Source organism: Nyctibius grandis, chromosome 5, assembly GCF_013368605.1.
Source record: "Nyctibius grandis isolate bNycGra1 chromosome 5, bNycGra1.pri, whole genome shotgun sequence".
NCBI classification, from domain to species: Eukaryota; Metazoa; Chordata; class Aves; order Nyctibiiformes; family Nyctibiidae; genus Nyctibius; species Nyctibius grandis.
The window spans coordinates 92,316,504-92,341,791 of record NC_090662.1 but is presented as its reverse complement, the minus strand read 5'-3'; the positions used below and the strand labels follow the sequence as shown (position 1 = coordinate 92,341,791).

At 59.1% G+C, this 25,288-nt stretch overlaps 3 protein-coding genes across 3 annotated transcripts; 2 read left to right on the top strand and 1 right to left on the bottom strand.

Annotated features, from left to right (window-relative positions):
* The first annotated feature begins 1,894 nt into the window (after positions 1-1,894).
* CRX (cone-rod homeobox) lies at positions 1,895-4,908 on the top strand. The gene is made up of 3 exons (XM_068401812.1): positions 1,895-1,988; positions 2,485-2,636; positions 4,288-4,908. The coding sequence occupies exons 1-3, from the start codon at positions 1,895-1,897 to the stop codon at positions 4,792-4,794; spliced, it is 753 nt and encodes a 250-aa protein (XP_068257913.1). The 3' UTR covers positions 4,795-4,908.
* Positions 4,909-7,789: 2,881 nt separating this feature from the next.
* On the bottom strand, positions 7,790-14,555 carry LOC137664263 (E3 SUMO-protein ligase ZBED1-like). Its single transcript, XM_068402139.1, has 3 exons — positions 13,263-14,555; positions 10,006-10,126; positions 7,790-9,850 (listed from the first exon to the last, which is right to left on the bottom strand). Exons 2-3 carry the CDS (start codon positions 10,118-10,120, stop codon positions 7,869-7,871), a joined length of 2,097 nt encoding a protein of 698 aa, XP_068258240.1. The 5' UTR covers positions 10,121-10,126; positions 13,263-14,555; the 3' UTR covers positions 7,790-7,868.
* Positions 14,556-14,755: 200 nt separating this feature from the next.
* On the top strand, positions 14,756-25,105 carry NAPA (NSF attachment protein alpha). The gene is made up of 11 exons (XM_068400881.1): positions 14,756-14,914; positions 16,251-16,330; positions 17,209-17,325; positions 18,284-18,330; positions 18,420-18,497; positions 22,768-22,823; positions 23,102-23,186; positions 23,638-23,742; positions 24,488-24,556; positions 24,689-24,739; positions 24,850-25,105. The coding sequence occupies exons 1-11, from the start codon at positions 14,817-14,819 to the stop codon at positions 24,949-24,951; spliced, it is 888 nt and encodes a 295-aa protein (XP_068256982.1). The 5' UTR covers positions 14,756-14,816; the 3' UTR covers positions 24,952-25,105.
* The last annotated feature ends 183 nt before the right edge of the window (positions 25,106-25,288 follow it).

The window sequence follows — 25,288 nt, the reverse complement described above, 5'->3', positions numbered from 1 at the left end:
GGTTCTGAAGGGTTTGGGGGGGGGGTCCTACAGGGTGGGGGGGGTCGTGCAGGGTGGGGGAGGGTCTGACAGGGTGGGGGGGGGTGTCCCCGCAGGATTTGGGGGGGGTCCCACTGAGCTGGGGGGCTGTGCTGGGTGGGGTCATTCCTGCCCCACCCCCCCCAACCGCGGCCCCCCTGGGTGGGGGGGACCCCACGCCCCCCCCCCCCCCAGCCCCACGTGTCCCCGTCCCCGGGGCTCAGACGTGGCAGCTGTCCCCGGGATTAGCTCCGGGCCCCACGGGGGGGGACGACACAATGACCCACCCCGTGTCCCCCCCGCCCCCAGGAGGGCACCCAGGCCTGACCCCACCCCCCCCCCCAGGGGCACCCAGGACCTCCCCCCCCCCCCCCCCCCCCAGAGTGACCCCACGGAGGGGCCCTGACCCCCCCCCAACCCTGGTGTCCCCCCCAGTGTCCCCCAAACCGGTGGGGGGGGGGACAGTGGGGACCCCCCCGCTGGGGGGGGGCTGAGCGTTAATTGGTGGCCACGGTGGCTTAGCCGGGGGCCAATGTCACCCCCCCCCGGGGATTAGCGGTGACATCACGGCGGGTCCTACTTAAGCCTCCCCCCGCCGCGGGGGCACCTTCCCCGCCACCGCTGTCACCGTGTCACCGCCGCAGGTAGGCGCCGGCCTGGGGGTGGGGGGACACGTTTGGGGTGTCCCCAAGAGGGAGCGGGGACGTGTGGGGTGGGGGGGGACACGCCACCGGGTCCATCTGCAGCTGGGGCAACGCTGGGGTGGTGGCACTTGGGTTGGGGACGAGCCACCGCCGCTGTCCCCAACTGTCACCAGCTCGGGGTGGTGGCACCTGGGATCATGGAGAAGCCACCAGCGCTGTCCCCACCTTGGGGACACGGTCACCAGCCCCAGGGTGACACCCCAGGGTCGTGGAGAAGCCACCAGCGCTGTCCCCACCTCGGGGACACGGTCACCAGCCGCAGGGTGACGTCCCCTGGGTCGTGGAGAAGCCACCAGCGCTGTCCCCACCTCGGGGACACGGTCACCAGCTCTGGGTGACGTCCCCTGGCTTGGGGACAAGCCACCGCCGCTGTCCCCCGCTGGTGACTGGCCCTGGCGTGGCCACCCCAGCCTTGGGGACAAAGGCGGTGGCTTTGGGGGATGGTGTCCCCAGTTTGGGGACAGGGTGACCTGCTCTGGGGTGTCCTCCCCGGGCGTGGGGACAAGCCACCACCTTGGGGACGGGGGGTGACATCCTGGCTGGGGCTCTCAGTGGGGGGACAGGGAGGGGGATCCCTGTCCCCAAGGGGGTCCCTGTCCCCAAGAGGGTCCCTGTCCCCAAGGGAGGTCCCTGTCCTCATGGGGGGGGTCCCTGTCCCCAAGGGTGTCCCTGTCCCCATGGGGGGTCCCTGTCCCCATGGGAGGTGTCCCTGTCCCCATGGGGGTGTCCCTGTCGCCATGGGGGGGGGCCCTGTCCCCGTGGGGGGGGTCCCTGTCCCCGAGGGTGTCCCTGTCCCCGAGGGTGTCCCTGTCCCTGAGGGGTGTCCCTGTCCCCATGGGGGGTCCCTGTCCCCATGGGGGTGTTCCTGTCCCCATGGGGGTCCCTGTCCCTGAGGGGGGTCCCTGTCCCCAAGGGGGTCCTTGTCCCCATGGGGGTGTCCCTGTCCCCATGGGGGGTCCTTGTCCCCATGAGGGTGTCCCTGTCCCCAAGGGGGTCCCTGTCCCCATGGGGGGGGTCCCTGTCCCTGAGGGTGGTCCTTGTCCCCAAGGGGGGGTCCCTGTCCCCAAGAGGGTGTCCCTGTCCCCATGGGGGGTGGTCCCTGTCCCACTCCACCCCATGTCACCCCCCCAAGTGTCACCCCCCCGTGTCACCCCCCCCCCCCAGGTGTCACGATGTCCTACCTCAAGCAGCCCCACTACGGTGTCACCGGGCTGGGCCTGGGGGGGGCCGGCATGGAGCTGCTGCACCCCGCCGTGGGGTACCCTGGTGAGCTGGGGCACGAGGGGGGCACGAGGGGGCACGAGGGGGGTTGCACAAGGGGTTTGCACAAGGGGTTTGCACGAGGATTTCACACGGGGGGGGTTCATAGGGGTGGGTTGCACGAGGGGTTTGCACGGGGGTGGGATACAGGAGGGGTGTGTGCAGGGGTCGGTCGCACGAGGGGTTTGCACGGGGATGGGATGCACGAGGGGTTTGCACGAGGATTTCACACGGGGGGGTTCATAGGGGTGGGTTGCACGAGGGATTTGCACGGGGGTGGGATGCACAAGGGGTTTGCACAAGGGTTTTGCACAAGGAGTTTGCACGGGGGGGGGATATACGAAGCGTTTGTGCAGAGGGCGGTTGCACGAGGGGTTTGCACGGGGATTTCACGCCGCTTTCCACCCCGCCACGAGCCCCATCCCCACCCTGGGTGTGATGGGTGGGTGGGGGTGGTGTCTCCTGGCCCCCCCCGACCCCTCTCCCCGTCCTCGTGCCGCAGCGACGCCGCGGAAGCAGCGCCGTGAGCGCACGACGTTCACGAGGGCCCAGCTCGACGTCCTCGAGGGGCTCTTCGCCAAGACGCGCTACCCCGACATCTTCATGCGCGAGGAGGTGGCCCTGAAGATCAACCTGCCCGAGTCCCGCGTGCAGGTGCGTCCTCGTGCGAGGGGGCGTGCGAGAGCTCGGGGGCACGAGGAGGGGGCGTGTGAGGTCACACATGCACGAGGAGGAGGTGTGTGAGGTCACACATGCACGAGGAGGGGGTGTGCGAGGCCTCGGGGGCACGAGGAGGGGGCGTGTGAGGTCACATGTGCACGAGGAGGAGGCGTGTGAGGTCACGGGGGCATGAGAAAGGGGTGTGCGAGGTCACACGTGCACGAGGAGGAGGCGTGTGAGGCCACACATGCACGAGGAGGGGGCGTGTGAGGTCACACGTGCACGAGGAGGGGGCGTGTGAGGTCACACGTGCACGAGGAGGAGGCGTGTGAGGTCACACGTGCACGAGGAGGAGGCGTGTGAGGTCACACGTGCACGAGGAGGAGGCGTGTGAGGTCATGGGGGGATGAGGAGGGGGCGTGTGAGGTCACACATGCACGAGGAGGGGGCGTGTGAGGTCACACGTGCACAAGGAGGGGGCGTGTGAGGTCATGGGGGGACGAGGAGGGGGCATGTGAGGCCTTGGGGGCACGAGGAGGGGGCGTGTGAGGTCACACGGGCACGAGGAGGGGGCGTGCGAGGTCACACGGGCACGAGGAGGAGGCGTGTGAGGTCACGCGTGCACGAGGAGGGGGCGTGTGAGGTCACATGTGCACGAGGAGGGGGCGTGCGAGGTCACACATGCACGAGGAGGGGGCGTGTGAGGTCACACGTGCACGAGGAGGAGGCGTGCGAGGTCACACATGCACGAGGAGGGGGCGTGTGAGGTCACATGTGCACGAGGAGGGGGCGTGTGAGGTCACACGTGCACGAGGAGGGGGCGTGTGAGGTCACACGTGCACGAGGAGGAGGCGTGTGAGGCCACATGTGCACGAGGAGGGGGCGTGTGAGGTCATGGGGGCACGAGGAGGGGGCGTGTGAGGTCACATATGCACGAGGAGGGGGCGTGTGAGGCCTCATGGGCATGGGGAGGGGGTGTGTGAGGCCTTGGGGGCACGAGGAGGGGGCGTGTGAGGTCACGTGCACGAGGACGGGGCGTGTGAGGTCACACGTGCACGAGGAGGGGGTGTGTGAGGTCACACGTGCACGAGGAGGAGGCGTGTGAGGTCACACATGCACAAGGAGGGGGCGTGCGAGGTCACATGGGCATGAGGAGGAGGCGTGTGAGGTCATGGGGGGACGAGGAGGGGAGCATGCGAGGTCACACGGGCACGAGGAGGGGGTGTGTGAGGTCACACATGCACGAGGAGGGGGCGTGCGAGGTCACATGTGCACGAGGAGGGGGCGTGTGAGGCCTCGGGGGCACGAGGAGGCGTGTGAGGTCACAGGGGATGCAGCTTGTTGCACGCACACGCGTGTGCACACCCAGGGGACGCAGCCGGCTGCCCGCACACGTGTGTGCCCTCACCCACACACGCAGTCACACACGTGTGCACTCACCCACACACACACTCACACACGTGTGCACTCACACGCATGTTCACTCATCCACGTGTGCACTCACACACGTGTGCACTCACCCACACACACACTCACACACGTGTGCACTCACACGCATGTTCACTCATCCACGTGTGCACTCACACACGTGTGCACTCACCCACACGTGCCCTCACCCCCCCTGCCTCAGTTTCCCCTCCCGCAGGTCTGGTTCAAGAACCGCCGCGCCAAGTGCCGCCAGCAGCAGCACCCGCCGCCCCCCACCGCCCCCCCCAAACCGCGGCCCCCCAAGAAGAAACCCCCCTCCCCACCCCCCGACGCCCCCCCACCCTACACCCCCCCACCCCACAGCACCCCCCTCTGGAGCCCCGCGCCCCCCTCCCCGGACCCCCTGGCACCCCCGCGCCCGACGCCCTTCGCCGCCGCCTACGCCCAAGGCCAAGGTTACGCCGCCCCCGCGCCCTATTTCGGGGGGCTGGACTGTGCCCCCTACCTCCCCCCCCTGCCCCCGCCGCTGGGGGCTGCCGGCGCGGCGCTGAGCCCCTTGGGTGCCCCCCCACCGCCCCCCCCACCCATGGGTGCCCACCTGGCGGGTCAAGGTTACGGCTTCGGGGCCGTCGAGGGGCTGGAGCCGGCGGGTGCCACGTGGAAGCTCAACTTCGACGGCCTCGACTACAAGGAGCAAAGCGCGTGGAAGTTCCAGGTGTTGTGAGACTGGGGGGCACCGGCCCTGGCACCCACTGAGGGCACCCAATGATGACACCCAACGATGGCGCCCGGCACCCTCCCGGCTGGCGCCGGGCGCTGGGAGACCGCGGCGTGTGAGCCTGGGACGTGGGGCGGCTGCGGGGCGCGGGGCAGCGTGGCATGGGGTGTCCTGGCACAGGGTGTCCTGGCACGGAGCGTCCTGGCACAGGGCAGCGTGGCACGGAGCGTCCTGGCACGGGACATCCCGGCACGGAGCGTCCTGGCACGGGACATCCTGGCATGGGGCATCATGGCACGGGGCATCCTGGCATGGAGCGTTCCGGCACGGGGCATCGTGGCACGGAGCGTCCTGGCACGGGACATCCCGGCACGGAGCGTCCTGGCACAGGACATCCTGGCACGGGACATCCCGGCACGGGGCATCCTGGCACGGAGCGTCCTGGCACGGGACATCCTGGCACAGGGCGTCCTGGCACGGGGCATCCTCCTGGCACAGACCAGCCCCTCACCGTTGGGTAAACCAAGGCACAGGGCATCTGTGTGGCACGGGACATCCGTGTGGCACGGGACATCCTAGCATGGAGTGTCCTGGCACGGGGCATCCTGGCACGGGGCATCCTGGGAGGGGGCTGCGAGTGCCCGGGGGGTGGGGGGGAGAAGGATGTAAAATAATAAAATCATAATTAAAAATTATTATTTATGTGCAGGGGGGGCCATGGGGGGGTCCCTGTACATGGGGGTCCCTGGGAGGGTCCTGGGAGGGTCCCTGTACATGGGGGTCCCTGGGGGTGCATGGGTGCATCCCAGTGTGCCCTGGTGCATCCCGGTGCATCCCAGTGCATCCTGGTGTGCCCTGGTGCATCCCAGTGCATCCAAGTGCGTCCCAGTGTGTCCTGGTGTATCCCAGTGTGTTCCAGTGCGTCCCAGTGAATCCCGGTGCGTCCCAGTGCATCCCAGTGCATCCCAGTGAATCCCAGTGTGTCCCAGTGTGTCCCGGTGCATCCCAGGGTGTCCCAGCGCATCCCAGTGTGCCCTGGTGCATCCCAGTGTGCCCTGGTGCATCCTGGTGCATCCCAGTGTGTCCCAGTGCATCCCAGTGTGCCCTGGTGCGTCCCAGTGCATCCCATTGTGCCCTGGTGCATCCCAGTCCATCCCAGTGCATCCCAGTGTGCCCTGGTGCGTCCCAGTGCATCCCAGTGTGCCCTGGTGCATCCCCGTGCATCCCAGTACATCCCAGTGCATCCCAGTGGGTCCCAGTGTGGCCTGGTGCATCCCAGTGTGTCCCAGTGTGCCCTGGTGCATCCCGGTGCATCCCGGTGCATCCCAGTGCATCCTGGTGTACCCTGGTGCATCCCAGTGCATCCCAGTGCGTCCCAGTGCATCCCAGTGTGCCCTGGTGCATCCCAGTGCATCCCAGTGCATCCCAGTGCACCCCAGTGTGCCCCAGTGCATCCCAGTGTGTCCTGGTGCATCTCGGTGCATCCCAGTGCATCCCAGTGTGCCACGGTGCATCCCAATGCATCCCAGTGTGCCCCAGTGCATCCCAGTGTGTCCTGGTGCATCTCGGTGCATCCCAGTGCATCCCGGTGCATCCCAGTACATCCCAGTGCGTCCCAGTGCGTCCCAGTGCATCCCAGTGTGCCCTGGTACATCCCAGTGTGTCCCAGTGTGCCCTGGTGCATCCCGGTGCATCCCAGTGCATCCCAGTGTGCCCTGGTGCATCCCGGTGCATCCCAGTGCGTCCCAGTGTGCCCTGGTGCATCCCGGTGCGTCCCAGTGCATCCCAGTGTGCCCTGGTGCATCCCGGTGCATCCCAGTGCGTCCCAGTGTGCCCTGGTGCATCCCAGTGCGTCCCAGTGCATCCCAGTGTGCCCTGGTGCATCTTGGTGCATCTTGGTGCATCCTGGTGCATCCCAGTGTGCCCTGATGCATCCCAGTGCATCCCAGTGTGCCCTGGTGCATCCCGGTGCATCCCAGTGCGTCCCAGTGTGCCCTGGTGCATCCCAGTGCGTCCCAGTGCATCCCAGTGCATCCTAGTGTGCCCTGGTGCATCCCAGTGCGTCCCAGTGCATCCCAGTGCATCCCAGTGTGCCCTGGTGCATCCCGGTGCATCCCCGTGCATCCCAGTACATCCCAGTGCATCCCAGTGGGTCCCAGTGTGGCCTGGTGCATCCCAGTGTGTCCCAGTGTGCCCTGGTGCATCCCGGTGCATCCCAGTGCATCCCAGTGTGCCCTGGTGCATCCCAGTGCGTCCCAGTGTGCCCTGGTGCATCCAAGTGCATCCCAGTGTGCCCTGGTGCATCCCGGTGCATCCAGTGCATCCCAGTGCATCCCAGTGTGCCCTGGTGCATCCCCGTGCATCCCAGTGCATCCCAGTGTGCCCTGGTGCATCCCCGTGCATCCCAGTACATCCCAGTGTGCCCTGGTGCATCCCAGTGCATCCCAGTCAGTCCCAGTGCATCCCAGTGTGCCCTGGTGCATCCCAGTGCATCCCAGTGTGCCCTGGTGCATCCCGGTGCATCCCCGTGCATCCCAGTACATCCCAGTGCGTCCCAGTGCATCCCAGTGTGCCCTGGTGCATCCCAGTGCGTCCCAGTGCATCCCAGTGTGCCCTGGTGCATCTTGGTGCATCTTGGTGCATCTTGGTGCATCCCAGTGTGCCCTGGTGCATCCTGGTGCATCCCAGTGCGTCCCAGTGTGCCCTGGTGCATCTCGGTGCATCCCGGTGCATCCCAGTGCATCCCAGTGCGTCCCAGTGTGCCCTGGTGCTTCCCGGTGCATCCCAGTGCCTCCCAGTGTGCCCTGGTGCATCTCGGTGCATCCTGGTGCATCCCAGTGCATCCTAGTGTGCCCTGGTGCATCCCGGTGCATCCCAGTGCGTCCCAGTGCATCCCAGTGCATCCCAGTGCATCCTGGTGCGCTCAGGGCTTTAGGGCCGGCCCGGGCTCTGGGGTGTGGGCCTGTGCGGGGTGGGACGAGCGGAGGCCGGAGGCAGCACGTGAGCAACGAGAATTTACTCTCCGAGCCCGGCCTGCGGCGGGGCCGGCGCCTAAACCCCGCCCAAGGCCTCCCCCCGCCTCAGCGCGGGCTCTTGGTCCCGCTCTCGTTCCTCATCGCTTCTAAAAACTCCAAGTTCTGATGGAGGAAGAGGATCTGGTCGAGGTTCTCGGGCTCCAGGAGCGCCCGCCGGTGCTCCAGGGTGCTCCGGGTGCCGGCGAAGGCCCGCCGGGGCGGCACGGCGGTGGCCGGCACGGTGAGGTAGCACCGGGCGAGCCGCGCCAGCGCCGGGAAGCGCTGCTCGTTGCTCTTCCACCACTCCAAGGGGTCGGCGCTGCGCTTGCAGAGGGGCTCCACCAGGTAGTTGTCCAGCTGCCGGTGGACCTCCGGGGTGCCCTCCGCGGGGTCCTGACCCAGGAGGAGGTCGTAGGGGCTCCGCGTGGAGCACCCGTCCTCAGGGTGGGCACCAGCGGCACTACTTTGGGCTTTACAACCCAAATCTGGACTCCAAAGCTGGGCTTGGTGGTCGCAACCCTGCGACAACATGGCCTTGACCCTCCGGTGCACCTCGCTCCGCAGGCCGGTGCTGAGGAACCTCAACTCCTTGAAGCGCGGGTCCAAGAAGGAGGCGACCACCGCGGGGCTCCCGAGGGCTTCCTCGTCCTCCCGCAACCCCCAGCGCCGCGTCAGCGCCGCCGTGATGTTGCCCACGACCGCCTCGATGACGGCGCCGGCTCCTTCCGCCTGCTGCCCGATGGCGGCCACCACCCCGTGGACGCACGGCAGGAGGGAGGAGATGGCCACGTTCTGCTCCTCGCTCAGGAAGGCCGTGGCGATCTTGATGGTCCTCAAGATGCCAACAAGGTCCTGGAGGAGCTTCCACTGGTGGTCGGCCAAGTTGGGGACGGCCGTGGCGCCCTTGGGTTGCTCCTCCAGCACGGCCATGATGGCCCACTTGAGGTCCAAGAGACTCTCGCACATCTCCATGGTGGTCAACCAGCGTGACGTTGTGTCCACCACCAGCTTGAGCTTGGTTTTGGTGATGCCTTCAAGCTTCTCCTGTAAGGACCGGGCGGCTGTTGCGTCGCGTTGGAAGTACCCAACCACCCCGCGGGCGCCGCTCAGGGCCTCCTGGACCTGCTCCACCTCCAGCCCCGCTCGCACGCAGAGGTGGAGGGCGCGGGCGGCGCAGCTCAGGGTGCTCCACCCCGACGTGTCCCATGACCTCGTCCCCGCGCCGCCGTGCACGACGCAGAACACGGATTTACCGGATAAACCGAACCCGGCGAGGGCGGCGCAGAGCTCGTCGCCCAAACCCTCCTCGTCGTCGTCGCCCCGCGCTCGCCGCGTCTCCAGGACGCACCGCGCCCGCCGCCACTCCGCGTCGACGAAGGTGGCCGTGACCGTCACGTAGGCCTGGCCTAAGTGGGACGCCCACGGCTCCACGCAGAGCGCCAGGGCTTGGGCCACCCGCACGTAACGCTCCAGGTGCTGCTTCACCGCGTCGTACCGGTGCCGGAGCGCGGCGGCAAGCTGCGGCGGCGGCGGCGGAGTAAAACCCGGCTCGAAGTAGCCCAGGAGGAGCCCAAACCCTTTGTCCTTGACCATGGAGAGAGGGTGGAGGTCGCGGAAGATCATCTCGGCCACCAGCTTGAGGATGGCGTCGGCCCTGGGCGTGGCGTGGTGGTGGGGGGTCTCCGCCGGCGCGTGCCGGGGGCGTTTGGGGGCGGTTTCGGGGTCAAGGTCGGCAGGTGGGTCGTCCTTGGGGTGCGGGGGGAGGAGGAGGAGGGTGTCGCGGATGCCGTGCTTCCTCACCAGGTGCTCCCGCATGGTGGTGGTGCTGTTGTGGAAGGAGAGCTGCTTCTTGCAGACGTTGCACTCCACGTAGGCGTCGCCCAGCTTGGCGTAGTAGTTCCACACCTTGGATTTGCGGCGGTCGGAGTAGAGGCCCCCGCCGCCCCCGTCCTGCCCCGCGCCGCCCCGCTCCCTCCTCCTCCTCCTCCTCGGCGACGGCGCGAGGGTGGAGGCGGCGGCGGCGGCGGTGAAAAGCATCGAGGTTTCCTCTGAGGAGAGAAACCCAACGTGATGTAAGCGACGGTTTTAATTCCCCACCTCCCTTTTGGGCGTTAGGCCCGCGCCTAAGCCTAATCCTGGGGGTTAAACCGCGTTTACGTGGTTATTTTGGGGGAAAAATACGGCAAAATGGGCAAAACGGCACCTTGGACGTGGAGCGGCGCCTCCTCCATCGCCTCCTCCTTCGGCTGCGCCTCGTCGCCGTCGGCCTCCACCTTAACGCGGTTCAGCAAAACCCGCCTGGAGTCGGCGTTCGCCATCGCGGCCTGGGCACGAGGGGACGGGGCGGGGGGAAAAAAGAAGGGGTTAAAATAATTCGGTGGGTTTTGGGTCAACCGGGGTGGGGGGAGCCCGGGAAGGGGTGAGGGAGCGAGGCCATGGGGAATTTGGGGGTTTAAGGTGAAGTTGGGCTGGTTTTAGGGGGTTTGAGGCGATTTTGGGCTGGTTTTAGGGGGTTTAATGTGAAGCCGGGCTGGTTTTAGGGGGTTTAAGGCAATTTTGGGCTGGTTTTAGGGGGTTTAAGGCAAAGCCGGGCTGGTTTTAGGGGGTTTAAGGCAATTTTGGGCTGGTTTTAGGGGGTTTAAGGCCGAGCTGGGCTGGTTTTAGGGGGTTTAAGGCCAAGCTGGGCTGGTTTTAGGGGGTTTAAGGCCAAGCTGGGCTGGTTTTAGGGAGTTTAAGGCAATTTTGGGCTGGTTTTAGGGGGTTTAAGGCGAAGCCCAGATGGTTTTAGGGGGTTTAAGGTGATTTTGGGCTGGTTTTAGGGGGTTTAAGGCAAAGCCAGGCTGGTTTTAGGGGGTTTAAGGCAATTTTGGGCTGGTTTTAGGGGGTTTAAGGCAAAGCCGGGCTGGTTTTAGGGGGTTTAAGGCAATTTTGGGCTGGTTTTAGGGGGTTTAAGGCCGAGCTGGGCTGGTTTTAGGGGGTTTAAGGCCAAGCTGGGCTGGTTTTAGGGGGTTTAAGGCCAAGCTGGGCTGGTTTTAGGGAGTTTAAGGCAATTTTGGGCTGGTTTTAGGGGGTTTAAGGCGAAGCCCAGATGGTTTTAGGGGGTTTAAGGTGATTTTGGGCTGGTTTTAGGGGGTTTAAGGCAAAGCCAGGCTGGTTTTCGGTGGTTTGAGGCAATTTTGGGCTGGTTTTAGGGGGTTTAAGGCGAAGCCCGGATGGTTTTAGGGGGTTTAAGATGATTTTGGGCTGGTTTTAGGGGGTTTAAGGCAAAGCCGGGCTGGTTTTAGGGGGTTTAAGGCAATTTTGGGCTGGTTTTAGGGGGTTTAAGGCCAAGCCCGGATGGTTTTAGGGGGTTTAAGGTGAAGCCGGGCTGGTTTTAGGGGGTTTGAGGAAAAGCCAGGATGGTTTTAGGGGTTTTAAGGCAATTTTGGGCTGGTTTTAGGGGGTTTAAGGCAAAGCCGGGCTAGTTTTAGGGGGTTTAAGGCAATTTTGGGCTGGTTTTAGGGGGTTTAAGGCCAAGCCCGGATGGTTTTAGGGGGTTTAAGGTGAAGCCGGGCTGGTTTTAGGGGGTTTGAGGAAAAACCAGGATGGTTTTAGGGGTTTTAAGGCAATTTTGGGCTGGTTTTAGGGGGTTTAAGGTGAATCCAGGCTGGTTTTAGGGGGTTTAAGGCGATTTTGGGCTGGTTTTAGGGGGTTTTAGGCAAAGCTGGGCTGGTTTTAGGGGGTTTAAGGCGATTTTGGGCTGGTTTTAGGGGGTTTAAGGCAAAGCCAGGCTGGTTTTAGGGGGTTTAAGGCAAAGCCGGGCTGGTTTTAGGGGGTTTAAGGCCGAGCTGGGCTGGTTTTAGGGGGTTTAAGGCCAAGCTGGGCTGGTTTTAGGGGGTTTAAGGCAATTTTGGGCTGGTTTTAGGGGGTTTAAGGCGAAGCCCGGATGGTTTTAGGGGGTTTAAGGCGATTTTGGGCTGGTTTTAGGGGGTTTAAGGCAAAGCCAGGCTGGTTTTAGAGGGTTTAAGGCCAAGCTGGGCTGGTTTTAGGGGGTTTAAGGCCAAACCAGGCTGGTTTTAGGGGGTTTAAGGCAAAGCCGGGCTGGTTTTAGGGGGTTTAAGGCCGAGCTGAGCTGGGTTTAGGGGGTTTAAGGCAATTTTGGGCTGGGTTTAGGGGGTTTAAGGCAAAGCCGGGCTGGTTTTAGGGGGTTTAAGGCAATTTTGGGCTGGTTTTAGGGGGTTTAAGGCCGAGCTGGGCTGGTTTTAGGGGGTTTAAGGCCAAGCTGGGCTGGTTTTAGGGGGTTTAAGGCCAAGCTGGGCTGGTTTTAGGGAGTTTAAGGCAATTTTGGGCTGGTTTTAGGGGGTTTAAGGCGAAGCCCAGATGGTTTTAGGGGGTTTAAGGTGATTTTGGGCTGGTTTTAGGGGGTTTAAGGCAAAGCCAGGCTGGTTTTCGGTGGTTTGAGGCAATTTTGGGCTGGTTTTAGGGGGTTTAAGGCGAAGCCCGGATGGTTTTAGGGGGTTTAAGATGATTTTGGGCTGGTTTTAGGGGGTTTAAGGCAAAGCCGGGCTGGTTTTAGGGGGTTTAAGGCAATTTTGGGCTGGTTTTAGGGGGTTTAAGGCCAAGCCCGGATGGTTTTAGGGGGTTTAAGGTGAAGCCGGGCTGGTTTTAGGGGGTTTGAGGAAAAGCCAGGATGGTTTTAGGGGTTTTAAGGCAATTTTGGGCTGGTTTTAGGGGGTTTAAGGCAAAGCCGGGCTAGTTTTAGGGGGTTTAAGGCAATTTTGGGCTGGTTTTAGGGGGTTTAAGGCCAAGCCCGGATGGTTTTAGGGGGTTTAAGGTGAAGCCGGGCTGGTTTTAGGGGGTTTGAGGAAAAACCAGGATGGTTTTAGGGGTTTTAAGGCAATTTTGGGCTGGTTTTAGGGGGTTTAAGGTGAATCCAGGCTGGTTTTAGGGGGTTTAAGGCGATTTTGGGCTGGTTTTAGGGGGTTTTAGGCAAAGCTGGGCTGGTTTTAGGGGGTTTAAGGCGATTTTGGGCTGGTTTTAGGGGGTTTAAGGCAAAGCCAGGCTGGTTTTAGGGGGTTTAAGGCAAAGCCGGGCTGGTTTTAGGGGGTTTAAGGCCGAGCTGGGCTGGTTTTAGGGGGTTTAAGGCCAAGCTGGGCTGGTTTTAGGGGGTTTAAGGCAATTTTGGGCTGGTTTTAGGGGGTTTAAGGCGAAGCCCGGATGGTTTTAGGGGGTTTAAGGCGATTTTGGGCTGGTTTTAGGGGGTTTAAGGCAAAGCCAGGCTGGTTTTAGAGGGTTTAAGGCCAAGCTGGGCTGGTTTTAGGGGGTTTAAGGCCAAACCAGGCTGGTTTTAGGGGGTTTAAGGCAAAGCCGGGCTGGTTTTAGGGGGTTTAAGGCCGAGCTGAGCTGGGTTTAGGGGGTTTAAGGCAATTTTGGGCTGGGTTTAGGGGGTTTAAGGCCAGGCCTTCCCGAGGAGCCACGGACCTGGAGGTGTCGCCCCTATAACGCCCCCCGGGGCAAACGCCGGGGCCGAAGCGAGGGGTTTCGGGGCGGCTTCTGCGGGGAGACCCTCGGCCCCGGGCGGCCCCGCATCTCCGTCCCACCGCCGGGGAACTGGGAGCGCTGGGCAGGTGAACTGGGATCACTGGTGAACTGGGATCGCTGCTCCGGTGAACTGGGATCGCTGCGACGGTGAACTGGGATCACTGGTGGACTGGGATCGCTGTGCCAGCGAACTGGGATCGCCGCGCCGGTGAACTGGGATCACTGGTGCTGGGGATCGCTGCACTGGTCAACTGGGATCGCCGCGCCGGTGAACCGGGATCGCCGCACCGGTGAACTGGGATCACTGGTGCTGGGGATCGCTGCACTGGTCAACTGGGATCGCCGCGCCGGGGAACTGGGATCGCTGTGCCGGTGAACTGGGATCACTGCACCGGTGAACTGGAATCGCCGCGCCGGGGAACTGGGATCGCTGGTGCTGGTGAACTGGGATCGCCACGCCGGGGAACTGGGATCGCCGCGCCGGTGAACTGGGATCGCCGCGCCGGGGAACTGGGATCGCTGGTGCTGGTGAACTGGGATCACTGGTGCTGGGGATCGCTGCACTGGTCAACTGGGATCGTTGCGCCGGTGAACTGGGATCGCCGCGCCGGGGAACTGGGATCGCTGGTGCCGGTGAACTGGGATCGCCACGCCGGGGAACTGGGATCGCCGCGCCGGGGAACTGGGATCGCTGGTGCCGGGGAACTGGGATCGCCGCGCCGGGGAACTGGGATCGCCGCACCGGTGAACTGGGATCTCTGTGCCGGTGAACTGGGATCGCCACACCAGTAAACTGGGATCGCTGCGCCAGTGAACTGGGATCACGTCGTCACCCCCCCTGCGCCGCCCTCGCTAATTAGCCGCCGGCTCGTTAATTACCCCGCGGGGGGGAGGCCCCGGTGTCGCTCCATCCCCCCCCTTGGGCCAGCGTTTACCCCCTTGTCAGTAGTTTCACCTCAGGTGACGTCATCAGCGCCATTGATGTGACGTCATCAGCGATGTCAGCGCCGTCACGCCCCCCCGCGGAAGGGGGGGGAGCGTGTGGGGGGGGGGGCTGCGGGCGCTTGGCGGACCCCGGCGCCTCCGTCAAGCCCCTCTTCCCCGCTCTTACGTCACTACCGCACCAGCCCTACGTCATCGTGACGCGTCACGGCGCCCGAAAAGGCCCAAAATGGCCCATTTGGGGGGCGCGGGGTCGCCCCCCCCCCGCCGCCGCACCCTGCGCGTCCTGCTCCTCCCGCCCACCAGGGGGCGCCGCCGCCACGGGCAGCGAGGGGAGGAGGCGGGCGCACCGCCCCGCGTCACGTGATGGCCGCTAGCCAATGAGACGCGCCGCCGGCGTCACGTGAAGGGGGCGCAGGGAGGCGTCAAGGGGAGCCCTCCCTTTCGTCACGTGATGGCCGCCAGCCAATGAGACGCGCCGCCGGCGTCACGTGAAGGGGGCGCAGGGAGGCGTCAAGGTGGGGGAGCTCGGAGGCTGCGGGAAAGGCCGCCATGGACCAGGCCGGGAAGGAGAAGGAAGCGCTGCAGCTCCTGGCCGAGGCCGACAAGAAGGTCCGCGGCTCCCAGTCCTTCTTCGCCGGCCTCTTCGGGTGAGGGAGCGCCGCCGGGCCCCGGGGTTAGGCCCGCCCGGGGGGTCTGACAGCGGCGGGGGGCGCTCAGGGGGTGTTATGGGGTGTGGGGGGGTCTGTGGGGTGAAGGTGCTGGGCCCTGGGGGGGGTTTAGGGTGAGGGGTGGGCGCAGGGGGGCAGAGGAGGGGTGTGAGGAGGGTGCTGGGGGGCTTGGGGGTGAAGGTGGTTGGTTTGGGGTGAGGGGTGGGCATTGAAGGGGTGCAGGGGGGCAGAGGAGGGGTGTGAGGAGCTTCTGGGGGGCTTTGGGGTGAAGGTGTTGGGCCCTGGGGGGTTTTGGGGTGAAAAGTGGGTGCTGAGGGGGTGCAGGGGGGCAAAGGAGGCGTGTGAGGCAGTTTTAGGGCTGATGGGGCTGTTTTTGGGGCCAGGAGATGGTTTTTGGGGCCAGGAGACGGTTTTTGGGGCCAGGAGGCTCTTTCTGGGGCCGGCAAGGCCGGTTTGGGGACTAGTGGTCTTTTTTTTTGGGCCAGCAGGGCCGTTTTTGGGTCCAGCAGGGCCGTTTTTGGGGTCGACGAGGTGATTTTTGGGGCCAGGAGGCAGTTTTGAGGATCGGTGAGGCTGTTTTTGGGACCGGTGGGATATTTTTTGGGGTCATGAGGCCTGTTTTTGGGGCAGCAGGTCTGTTTTGGGTCAGTTTTTGGGGCCAGCGGGGCTGGTTTTGGGGCCAGGAGGTAGTTTTTGGGGCCAGCGGGTCAGTTTTTGGGGCCAGGAGGCTGTTTTGGGGATCGGCGAGGAGGTTTTTGGGTCCAGCAGGTCCGTTTTTGGGTCCAGGAGGCTGTTTTTTGGAGTCGACGGGTCAGTTTTTGGGGCCAGTGAGGTGGTTTTTGGGGCTAACAGGGCTGTTTTGGGGACCAGGAAGCTGTTTTGAGGTTTGGCAAGGCTGTTTTTGGGGCCAGTGGGGCCATTTTTGGGGCCAGCAGGTCTGGTTTTGGGGCCAGCGGGACTGTTTCTGGGTCCGGCAAGGCCGTTTTTGGGACCAGGAGGCTGTTTTAGGGATCGGTGAGGCCATTTTTGGGACCAGGAGGCCGTTTCTCGGTCTGGCAGGTCTGTTTTTGGGGCCAGGAGGTCGTTTTTGGGGTTGATGGGTCCATTTTTGGGGCCAGGAGGCGGTCTTGAGGAGCAGCGAGGCTGTTTTGGGGGCCAGCAAGCCTGTTTTTGGAACCATGAGGCTGTTTTGGGACCGGTGGGGTGGTTTTTGGGGCCAGGAGGCGGTTTTTGGGGGCCAGCAGGTGTCTTTGGGGCCAGGAGGTCCTTCCCAGCAGCCGTTTCCACCACACCCGGCTTCTCTCTTTGCTTTCAGGGGCTCGTCCAGGATCGAGGAAGCGTGTGACATCTACGCCCGGGCAGCCAACATGTTCAAAATGGCCAAAAACTGGAGCGGTGCGTGCACAGAATCCCAGAGTTGGTGGGGCTGGAAGAGCCCTCTGGGTCCCTTCCAACCCCAACGTTGCAGTAGATGATCTCCAAGGTCCCTTCCAACCCTAACATTGCACTAGATGATCTCCAGAGGTCCCTTCCAACCCCAACGTTGGCCTAGATGATCTCCAGAGGTCCCTTCCAACCCCAGCGTTGGCCTAGATGATCTCCAGAGGTCCCTTCCAACCCCAGCGTTGGCCTAGATGATCTCCAGAGGTCCCTTCCAACCCCAACGTTGGCCTAGATGATCTCCAGAGGTCCCTTCCAACCCCAACGTTGGCCTAGATGATCTCCAGAGGTCCCTTCCAACCCCAGCGTTGGCCTAGATGATCTCCAGAGGTCCCTTCCAACCCCAACGTTGGCCTAGATGATCTCCAGAGGTCCCTTCCAACCCCAGCGTTGGCCTAGATGATCTCCAGAGGTCCCTTCCAACCCCAGCGTTGGCCTAGATGATCTCCAGAGGTCCCTTCCAACCCCAGCGTTGGCCTAGATGATCTCCAGAGGTCCCTGACATTGCACTAGATGATCTCCAGAGGTCCCTTCCAACCCCAGCATTGGCCTAGATGATCTCCAGAGATCCCTTCCAACCCCAACGTTGGCCTAGATGATCTCCAGAGGTCCCTTCCAACCCCAACGTTGGCCTAGATGATCTCCAGAGGTCCCTTCCAACCCCAGCGTTGGCCTAGATGATCTCCAGAGGTCCCTTCCAACCCCAGCGTTGGCCTAGATGATCTCCAGAGCTCCCTTCCAACCCCAACGTTGGCCTAGATGATCTCCACAGCTCCCTTCCAACCCCTAACGATGATCTTTTGAGGTCCTGAGGTGCCTCTTTCCCCCTCCAGCTGCTGGAAACGCCTTTTGCCAAGCGGCTCAGCTCCACCTCCAGCTCCAGAGCAAACATGACGCCGCCACCAACTTCGTCGATGCGGGCAACGCCTTCAAGAAGGCCGACCCCCAAGGTAAGACCTCATGAATTCCAGAGAATTCCATCCCCCCCGTCCCCTGCCATCCCCGTGCCGCCCTCAGCTTCCTTGTGGGGGCCGGGGAAGGGTCCAAGGAGGCTGGGAAGGGTCTCTGGAGCCCACGTAGGGTCCGTGGGGGCCAGGGAAGGGTCCGTGGAGACGGGGGAAGGATCCATACTCCCCCAGACCCCTCCCCGTAGCCGGGGCTGGGCGTCAGCTGGCAGCTCCTGGCAGCGGCCAGGAGAAGCTCCACGTCTCCTGCAGCAGAATTCCTCCCACACCGCTCTGGAGACAACCAGGGGGAGGCTTCATCCTCCTGAGATACCACCAAAAAAACACCACGGCTTCAGCTCCCCACGCCCGGCCGTGGTGGATCTGGGGTGTTGTCACACGGGGTTGGAAGCCTCCAGAGAAGGAGACCCCACCACCTCCCTGGGCAGCCCCTTCCAGTGTCTGATGACCTTTAAGATCATCCCAGAATCAACGAGGTTGGAAGAGCCCTCTGGGCTCATCGAGTCCAACCATGGCCCTGACACCACCATGGTAACTAGACCATGGCACTAAGGGCCATGTCCAGTCTTGTCTTCAACCCCCCCAGAGATGGTGACTCCACCACCTCCCTGGGCAGCCCCTTCCAGTGTCTGATGACCCCTTCTGAGAAGAAAGGATCCCATTGGCCTTCTTGGCCCCAAGGGCACATCGCTGTCCCATGGGTAACTTGTTGTCCACCAAGACTCCAAGGTCCTTGTCTACAGAGCTGCTCTCTAGCAGATCACCTCCTACCCTGGACTGGTGCACGTTCTTACCCCATCCCAGGTGCAGGGCTCTGCACTTATCCTTGGTGAACCTCATGAGGTTCCTCTGCCCAACTCTCCAGTTGTCCAAATCGTGCTGAATGGCCACACTCTTCATCCAACCCCACCCCTGCTCACCGATGTCTTCTCTCTCTTCCCAGAGGCCATCAACTGCTTGATCAGGGCTATCGAGATCTACACGGACATGGTAAGCCCAGCCCAGCTCCTCCTGGGGGTGGCGAGGCCGAAGGCTCTGACCCCTCCACCGAGGTGTACAAACTCCTTTTCTCCTTCCAGGGTCGCTTCACCATCGCTGCGAAGCATCACATCTCGATAGCGGAGATCTACGAGACGGAGCTGGTGGACATCGAGAAGGTGAAGGGTGGGGGGAGAGAGGGGGTGGGTGGAGAGTGGATTGAGAGAAGCCCTGAGGAGGAGGACGTAGGGATGATGGTTGAGGAGGAGGAGTTGGGGGTGATGGTTGAGGAGGACGTTGGGGGTGACGGGTGAGGAGGACGTTGGGGGGGCGACGGGTGAGGAGGACGTTGGGGGGGCGACGGGTGAGGAGGACGTTGGGGGGGCGACGGGTGAGGAGGAGGAGGAGTTGGGGGTGACGGGTGAGGAGGAGGAGTTGGGGGTGACGGGTGAGGAGGAGGAGGAGGAGTTGGGGGTGATGGTTAAGGAGGAGGAGGAGTTGGGGGTGATGAGGAGGAGTTGGGGGTGACGGGTGAGGAGGACGTTGGGGGTGACGGGTGAGGAGGAGGAGGAGTTGGGGGCGACGGGTGAGGAGGAGGAGTTGGGGGGGCGACGGGTGAGGAGGACGTTGGGGGTGAGGAGGAGGACGTTGGGGGTGACGGGTGAGGAGGACGTTGGGGGTGACGGGTGAGGAGGACGTTGGGGGTGACGGGTGAGGAGGACGTTGGGGGTGAGGAGGAGGAGTTGGGGGTGACGGGTGAGGAGGACTCGGGAGTGATGGTTGAGGAGGGTTGGAAGGGTTCAAGGCCAGGTTGGACGGGCCTTGGAGCAACGTTCTCTGCTGGAAGGTGTCCCCAAGAGCAGGGGGGGGTTGAACTAGATGTTCTTCAAGCTCCCTTTGACCCCAAACCCAACTCTCTGACCCAAGCTCTGCCGCCCCGCGGTGGCTTCAAGCCCCAAATTACCGACGCTTGGAAGGGCCTTGACGCAACGGCTGAGGAATGAAATTAAAAATAATTAAAAAATTAAAGGTTGAGGCTTGCGTGGGCGGCTGGGACAGCTTGAGCGGGGCCAGGTGAGGAGGAACCACCGCGGCGGGTGGTCCTCCTGCCCCCGGCGCCGCGTCCGGCCTCAATTACGTGGTTTTTGTGTTTTCCTGGTGAAAAAAATAGGTTAAATTTAAAGGGAAACGAGTCTGGGATCCTGCGGGGGTTAATTCAGGGTTAATTTAGGGCTTTTCTCAACGCTTCTCCCATCTTTGGGGGCTTCTGCTGGGTGATTTCCCCATGAGAAGCTCGGAGAATTAATAAATAAGGTGGGATTTGCCCCCCAGGGGTTTGGGATTAAATAAATAAGGTGGGATTTGCCCCCCAGGGGATTGGGATTAAATAAATAAGGTGGGATTTGCCCCCCAGGGGGTTGGGATTAAATAAATAAGGTGGGATTTGCCCCTCAGGGGGTTGGGATTAAATAAATAAGGTGGAGATTTGCCCCCAGGGGGTTGGGATTAAATAAATAAGGTGGAGATTTGCCCCCAGGGCTGTAGGATAAATAAATAAGGGGGGGTTTGTCCTCTGGCCGCGCTGCCCGGGTCCTGGCAGGGGGCCGCGGGCCGGTTGCCACCCTGGGCCGGTAGCCAGTGGCCAGCGCAGATGGCGAGCGGGGGCGAGGGGGGCTGCGTGGGCGGCCGGGAGCGGGGCTGGGGGGGTCTCCGGAGCCTGAAGACATGGATTTTGTCACATATACATGGATTTTGTTTTATATATGGGTATATTTTCTTGTATACACACATATTTTTTTATATATACACCTGTTTTTTTAATATATACACCTATTTTGTTATATATACACCTATTTTTTTATACATAGACCTATTTTTTTGTATATACACACCTATTTTGTTATATACACACCTATTTTTTTGTATATACACACCTATTTTGTTATGTATACGCTTATTTTGGTATATATATACACGTATTTTGTCTTATATACACGTATTTTTTTTATATATATACCTATTTTGTTATATATACACAGCCATTTTGTGATATATGTACACCTATTTTGTTATATGCACATTTATTGTTATGTATACACATATTTTGTTATATATAGAGGTGTATTTTGTTGTATACACACAAGTATTTTGTTATATATACACCTATTTTGTTATGTATACAGTTATTTTGGTATATATATACACATATTTTGTCATATATACAGGTATTTTTTTATATAGATACCTATTTTGTTATATACACACCCATTTTGTTATATATGTACATTTATTTTGCTATATACACACTTATTGGTATGTATACACATATTTTGTTATATATAGAGGTGTATTTTGTTATATATACACACCTATTTTGTTATATATACACACCTATTTTGTTATATATACACAAGTATTTTGTTATATACACACCTATTTTGTTATGTATACACTTGTTTTGGTATATATATACACATATTTTTTTATATATATACCTATTTTGTTATATATACACACCTATTTTGTTATATACACACTTATTGTTATGTGTACACATATTTTGTTATATATATATATGTGTATTTTGTCATATGTACACTTATTTTGTCGTATATACACCTAATTTGTAATATATACACCTATTCTGTTGTATACACACCTATTTTGTTATATATACACTTATTTTTTTATACATAGACCTATTTTTTTGTATATATACACCTATTTTGTTATATATGCACACTTATTTTGTTATATACACATATATTTTGTTATATATACACCTATTTTGTTATGTATACACTTATTTTGTTGTATGTATACATGTATTTTGTCATATATACAGGTATTTTTATATATATATACCTATTATATATACACACACATTTTGTTATATATACACCTATTTTGTTATATATGCACACATATTTTGTTATAGATATACACCCTTTTTGTTATATACACACTTATTGTTATGTACACACCTATTTTGTCATATATATAAGTGTATTTTGTCATATATACACCTATTTTCTTATATATATACACCTATTTTGTTGTATATACACACATTGTTATATACACGTGTATTTTGTCATATATACACCTAATTTGTTATATACACAGCTGTTTTTATATATATATACACACCTATTTTGTTATATACACACTTATTGTTATATATACACATATTTTGTTATATATAGAGGTGTATTTTGTCATATACATGTGTATTTTGTTACATATACACCTATTTTGTTGTATATGTTCCAAACAGGTGTATATATATATACCTATTTTGTTGTACACACACCTATTTTGTTATACATAGACCTATTTTTTGTATATACACACCTATTTTGTTACATATACACACCTAATTTGTTACATATATATATATATATATACACACCTAATTTGTTACATATATATATATATATACACACACACACCTAATTTGTTACATATATATATATATACACACACCTATTTTGGTACATATATATATATTTTGTTACATATATACACCTATTTTGTTACATACACACTTATTGTCATATATATAGGTGTGTTTTGTTACATATATACATCTATTGTCATATATAAACGTATTTTATTATATATATATGTGTATTTTGTTATGCACACACCTATTTTGTTATAGATACACACCTATTTTGTTATATATACACATTTTCTTATACACACGTTTTGTTACATATATACACATATTTTCTTATATACACATCTATTTTGTTATATATACACCTGTTATATGTATACACCTATTTTGTTGTATATACATGTATTTTGTTATATACACACACATATTTTGTTATAGATATACATGTATTTTATTATAGATATACATGTATTTTGTCGTATATACACACGTATTTTCTTACACACTCATATTTTGTCATATACACTCATATTTTGTCATACACACATATTTTGTTATATATAGGTGTATTTTGCCATATACACGTGTATTTTGTTATATATACGCCTATATTGTTATATATACAGGTATTTTATTGTATATATGCAGGTATTTGCTTTTATATACATATTTTATCATATATACACCTATTTTGTTGTATATATGTAACAAAATAGGTGTATATCCACCTATTTTGAATATATATACTTATTTTGTTATATATATACACCTATTTTGTTAATATATCCCTATTTTGTCATATATACACACATATTTTCTTATGTATTTTGTTATATATCCACACTTATTTTGTTGTATATATACACTTGTTTTGTTAGATATACACACGTTTTTTGTTATATATATAAATGTATTTTATTATATAAATATTTTTACATATATACACGTATTTTTATGTATAAAAACATGTATTTTTAATACATATATTCATATTTTTTCCATATACACCCCTATTCCCCCTCGCCCTGCCCGGCTCCCCCCCGCAGGCCATCGCGCACTACGAGCAGGCCGCCGACTACTACAAGGGCGAAGAGTCCAACAGGTAACGGGGCAACTGGGAGCCACTGGGAGCCACTGGGGCCACCCCCTTGGGAGCCCCCAGTGCCACCCCCGTGGGGGACACCGGTGCCACCCCCACAGGGGACACATGGTGGCCAGTTGTGTCCCCAACGTGCCACTGGGCCTGTCCCCACCGCCCCGCGGGGCCTTCCCTGCCCCGCGCCGTGACCCCGGGGGGACAAGGGGGGTCGTGGTGTCACCGGGGTGGGAGGGGGGGGTCCCGGCGCGGGGTGTCACCGTCACCTGTCCCTGTCCCCGCAGCTCGGCCAACAAGTGTCTGCTCAAGGTGGCCACGTACGCGGCGCAGCTGGAGCAGTACCAGAAGGCCCTGGAGATCTACGAGCAGGTCTGGGCCTCCTCCTTCCTCTTCCTCGTGTCCCCCCTTCCTTCTCGTCGTCCCCCCTTCCTCCTCCTCCTCGCCGTCCCCCCCTTCCTCCTCCTCCTCGCCGTCCCCCCCCTTCCTCCTCCTCCTCACCGTCCCCCCCTTCCTCCTCCTCCTCGCCGTCCCCCCCCTTCCTCCTCCTCCTCGCCGTCCCCCCCCTTCCTCCTCCTCCTCGCCGTCCCCCCCCTTCCTCCTCCTCCTCGCCGTCCCCCCCCTTCCTCCTCCTCCTCGCCGTCCCCCCCCTTCCTCCTCCTCCTCGCCGTCCCCCCCCTTCCTCCTCCTCCTCCTCGCCGTCCCCCCCCTTCCTCCTCCTCCTCCTCGCCGTCCCCCCCCTTCCTCCTCCTCCTCGTCGCCGTCCCCCCTTTCCTCCTCCTCGTCGCCGTCCCCACCTTCCTCCTCCTCGTGTCCCCCCCAGGTGGGCACCACGGCCATGGACAGCCCCCTCCTCAAGTACAGCGCCAAGGAGCACTTCTTCAAGGCCGCCCTCTGCCACTTCTGCATCGACATGCTCAACGCCAAGGTGAGGGGCTGGGGGGGCTCACCAACCCCCGGGCTAGTGGCCCTGCTCACACGCTTGCCGCCGGGCTGAATAAGGGCCCCAAAGCAGCCCGCCCGCGCGAGTGTCTCCCCGCGTGGGTCCTCCTCATCCTCCTTCCCTCTCCTTCCTCCTTCCCTCTCCTTCCTCCTTCCCTCTCCTTCCTTCGTTCCCTTCCTTCTTCCTTCGTTCCCTTCCTTCTTCCTCCCTCCTTTCTTCCTCCCTCCTTTCTTCCTCCCTCCTTTCTTCCTCCCTCCTTTCTTCCTCCCTCCTTTCTTCCTCCCTCCTTTCTTCCTCCCTCCTTTCTTCCTCCCTCCTTTCTTCCTCCCTCCTTTCTTCCTCCTCCTTTCTTCCTCCTCCTTTCTTCCTCCTCCTTTCTTCCTCCTCCTTTCTTCCTCCTCCTTCTCTTCCTCCTTCCTTCCCTCCTCCTTCCTTCCCTCCTCCTTCCTTCCCTCCTCCTTCCTTCCCTCCTCCTTCCTTCCCTCCTCCTTCCTTCCTCTTCTCCTTCCTTCCTCTTCTCCCTTCTTCCTTCTCCTCCTCCTCCTTTCTTCCTCCTCCTCCTTTCTTCCTCCTCCTCCTTTCTTCCTCCTCCTCCTTTCTTCCTCCTCCTCCTTTCTTCCTCCTCCTCCTTTCTTCCTCCTCCTCCTTTCTTCCTCCTCCTCCTTTCTTCCTCCTCCTCCTTCCTTCCTCCTCCTCCTTCCTTCCTCCTCCCTCCTCCTCCTCCCCCCAGCTGGCCGTGCAGAAGTACGAGGAGATGTTTCCCGCCTTCACGGACTCCAGGGAGTGCAAGCTGCTCAAGGTGAGCGCCGCCACCGCCCTTCCCTCCTCTTCCTCTTGCCCTTCCTCACCGGCCTCGTGGCCACGGGGGCCTCGTGGCCCACAGCGGGGGGGTCTCCCCTCACCCCCCCACCCCTCTTCTCCACCCTTCCAGAAACTTCTGGACGCTCACGAGGAACAGAACGTCGACGCCTACACCGACGCGGTGGGTCCGAACGCAAAACGCGGGGAATTCACCCCAAAACGCGCCCCCCCGGCCCCCCTCCGCCTTCCTCCCTCCTCACCCCTCCCTCCTCCTCCTCTTCCTCCCCCCAGGTGAAGGAGTACGACTCCATCTCCCGCCTGGACCAGTGGCTCACCACCATGCTGCTCCGCATCAAGAAGACCATCCAGGGCGAGGAGGAGGACCTACGCTAGGGACCCCCCCCCCCTTTTTTCTGTCACCCCCCACCCCAAATCCCCCTTCTCGGGGGGCCTCTCCCACCCTCCTCTTCCTCCCCCCACCCCCTTGTACATGGACCCCACCCCCCCATCCCCATATTTAACGGTGTAATATATTCTACGCGCTCCCCGCCTCGCCCTGACGTCACTTGGGGGGTCCCCAGGCTCTGGGGGGGGGGGTCCCCAAGTTGTGGGGGGGTCCCTGGGGGGGGTGAGGAAGAGGAGGAGGAGGAGGAGGAGGAGGGGTTGCTGCGTCCTCAAGGCCAATAAAACGTTGCATGAGTGGAGACGGGCCCGGCGTCCCTGGGGGGGA

Bases quoted from the DNA above. Each gene is read 5' to 3' on its own strand.
- LOC137664263 (XM_068402139.1), bottom strand. From the start codon at position 10,120: ATGGCGAACGCCGACTCCAGGCGGGTTTTGCTGAACCGCGTTAAGGTG. The intron at 9,851-10,005 runs GTGCCGTTTTGC...TTCTCTCCTCAG, and splicing joins GGCGCCGCTCCACGTCCAAG to AGGAAACCTCGATGCTTTTC.
- CRX (XM_068401812.1), top strand. From the start codon at position 1,895: ATGTCCTACCTCAAGCAGCCCCACTACGGTGTCACCGGGCTGGGCCTG. The intron at 1,989-2,484 runs GTGAGCTGGGGC...CTCGTGCCGCAG, and splicing joins CCCCGCCGTGGGGTACCCTG to CGACGCCGCGGAAGCAGCGC. The intron at 2,637-4,287 runs GTGCGTCCTCGT...CCCCTCCCGCAG, and splicing joins TGCCCGAGTCCCGCGTGCAG to GTCTGGTTCAAGAACCGCCG.
- NAPA (XM_068400881.1), top strand. From the start codon at position 14,817: ATGGACCAGGCCGGGAAGGAGAAGGAAGCGCTGCAGCTCCTGGCCGAG. The intron at 14,915-16,250 runs GTGAGGGAGCGC...CTTTGCTTTCAG, and splicing joins TTCTTCGCCGGCCTCTTCGG to GGGCTCGTCCAGGATCGAGG. The intron at 16,331-17,208 runs GTGCGTGCACAG...TTCCCCCTCCAG, and splicing joins AATGGCCAAAAACTGGAGCG to CTGCTGGAAACGCCTTTTGC.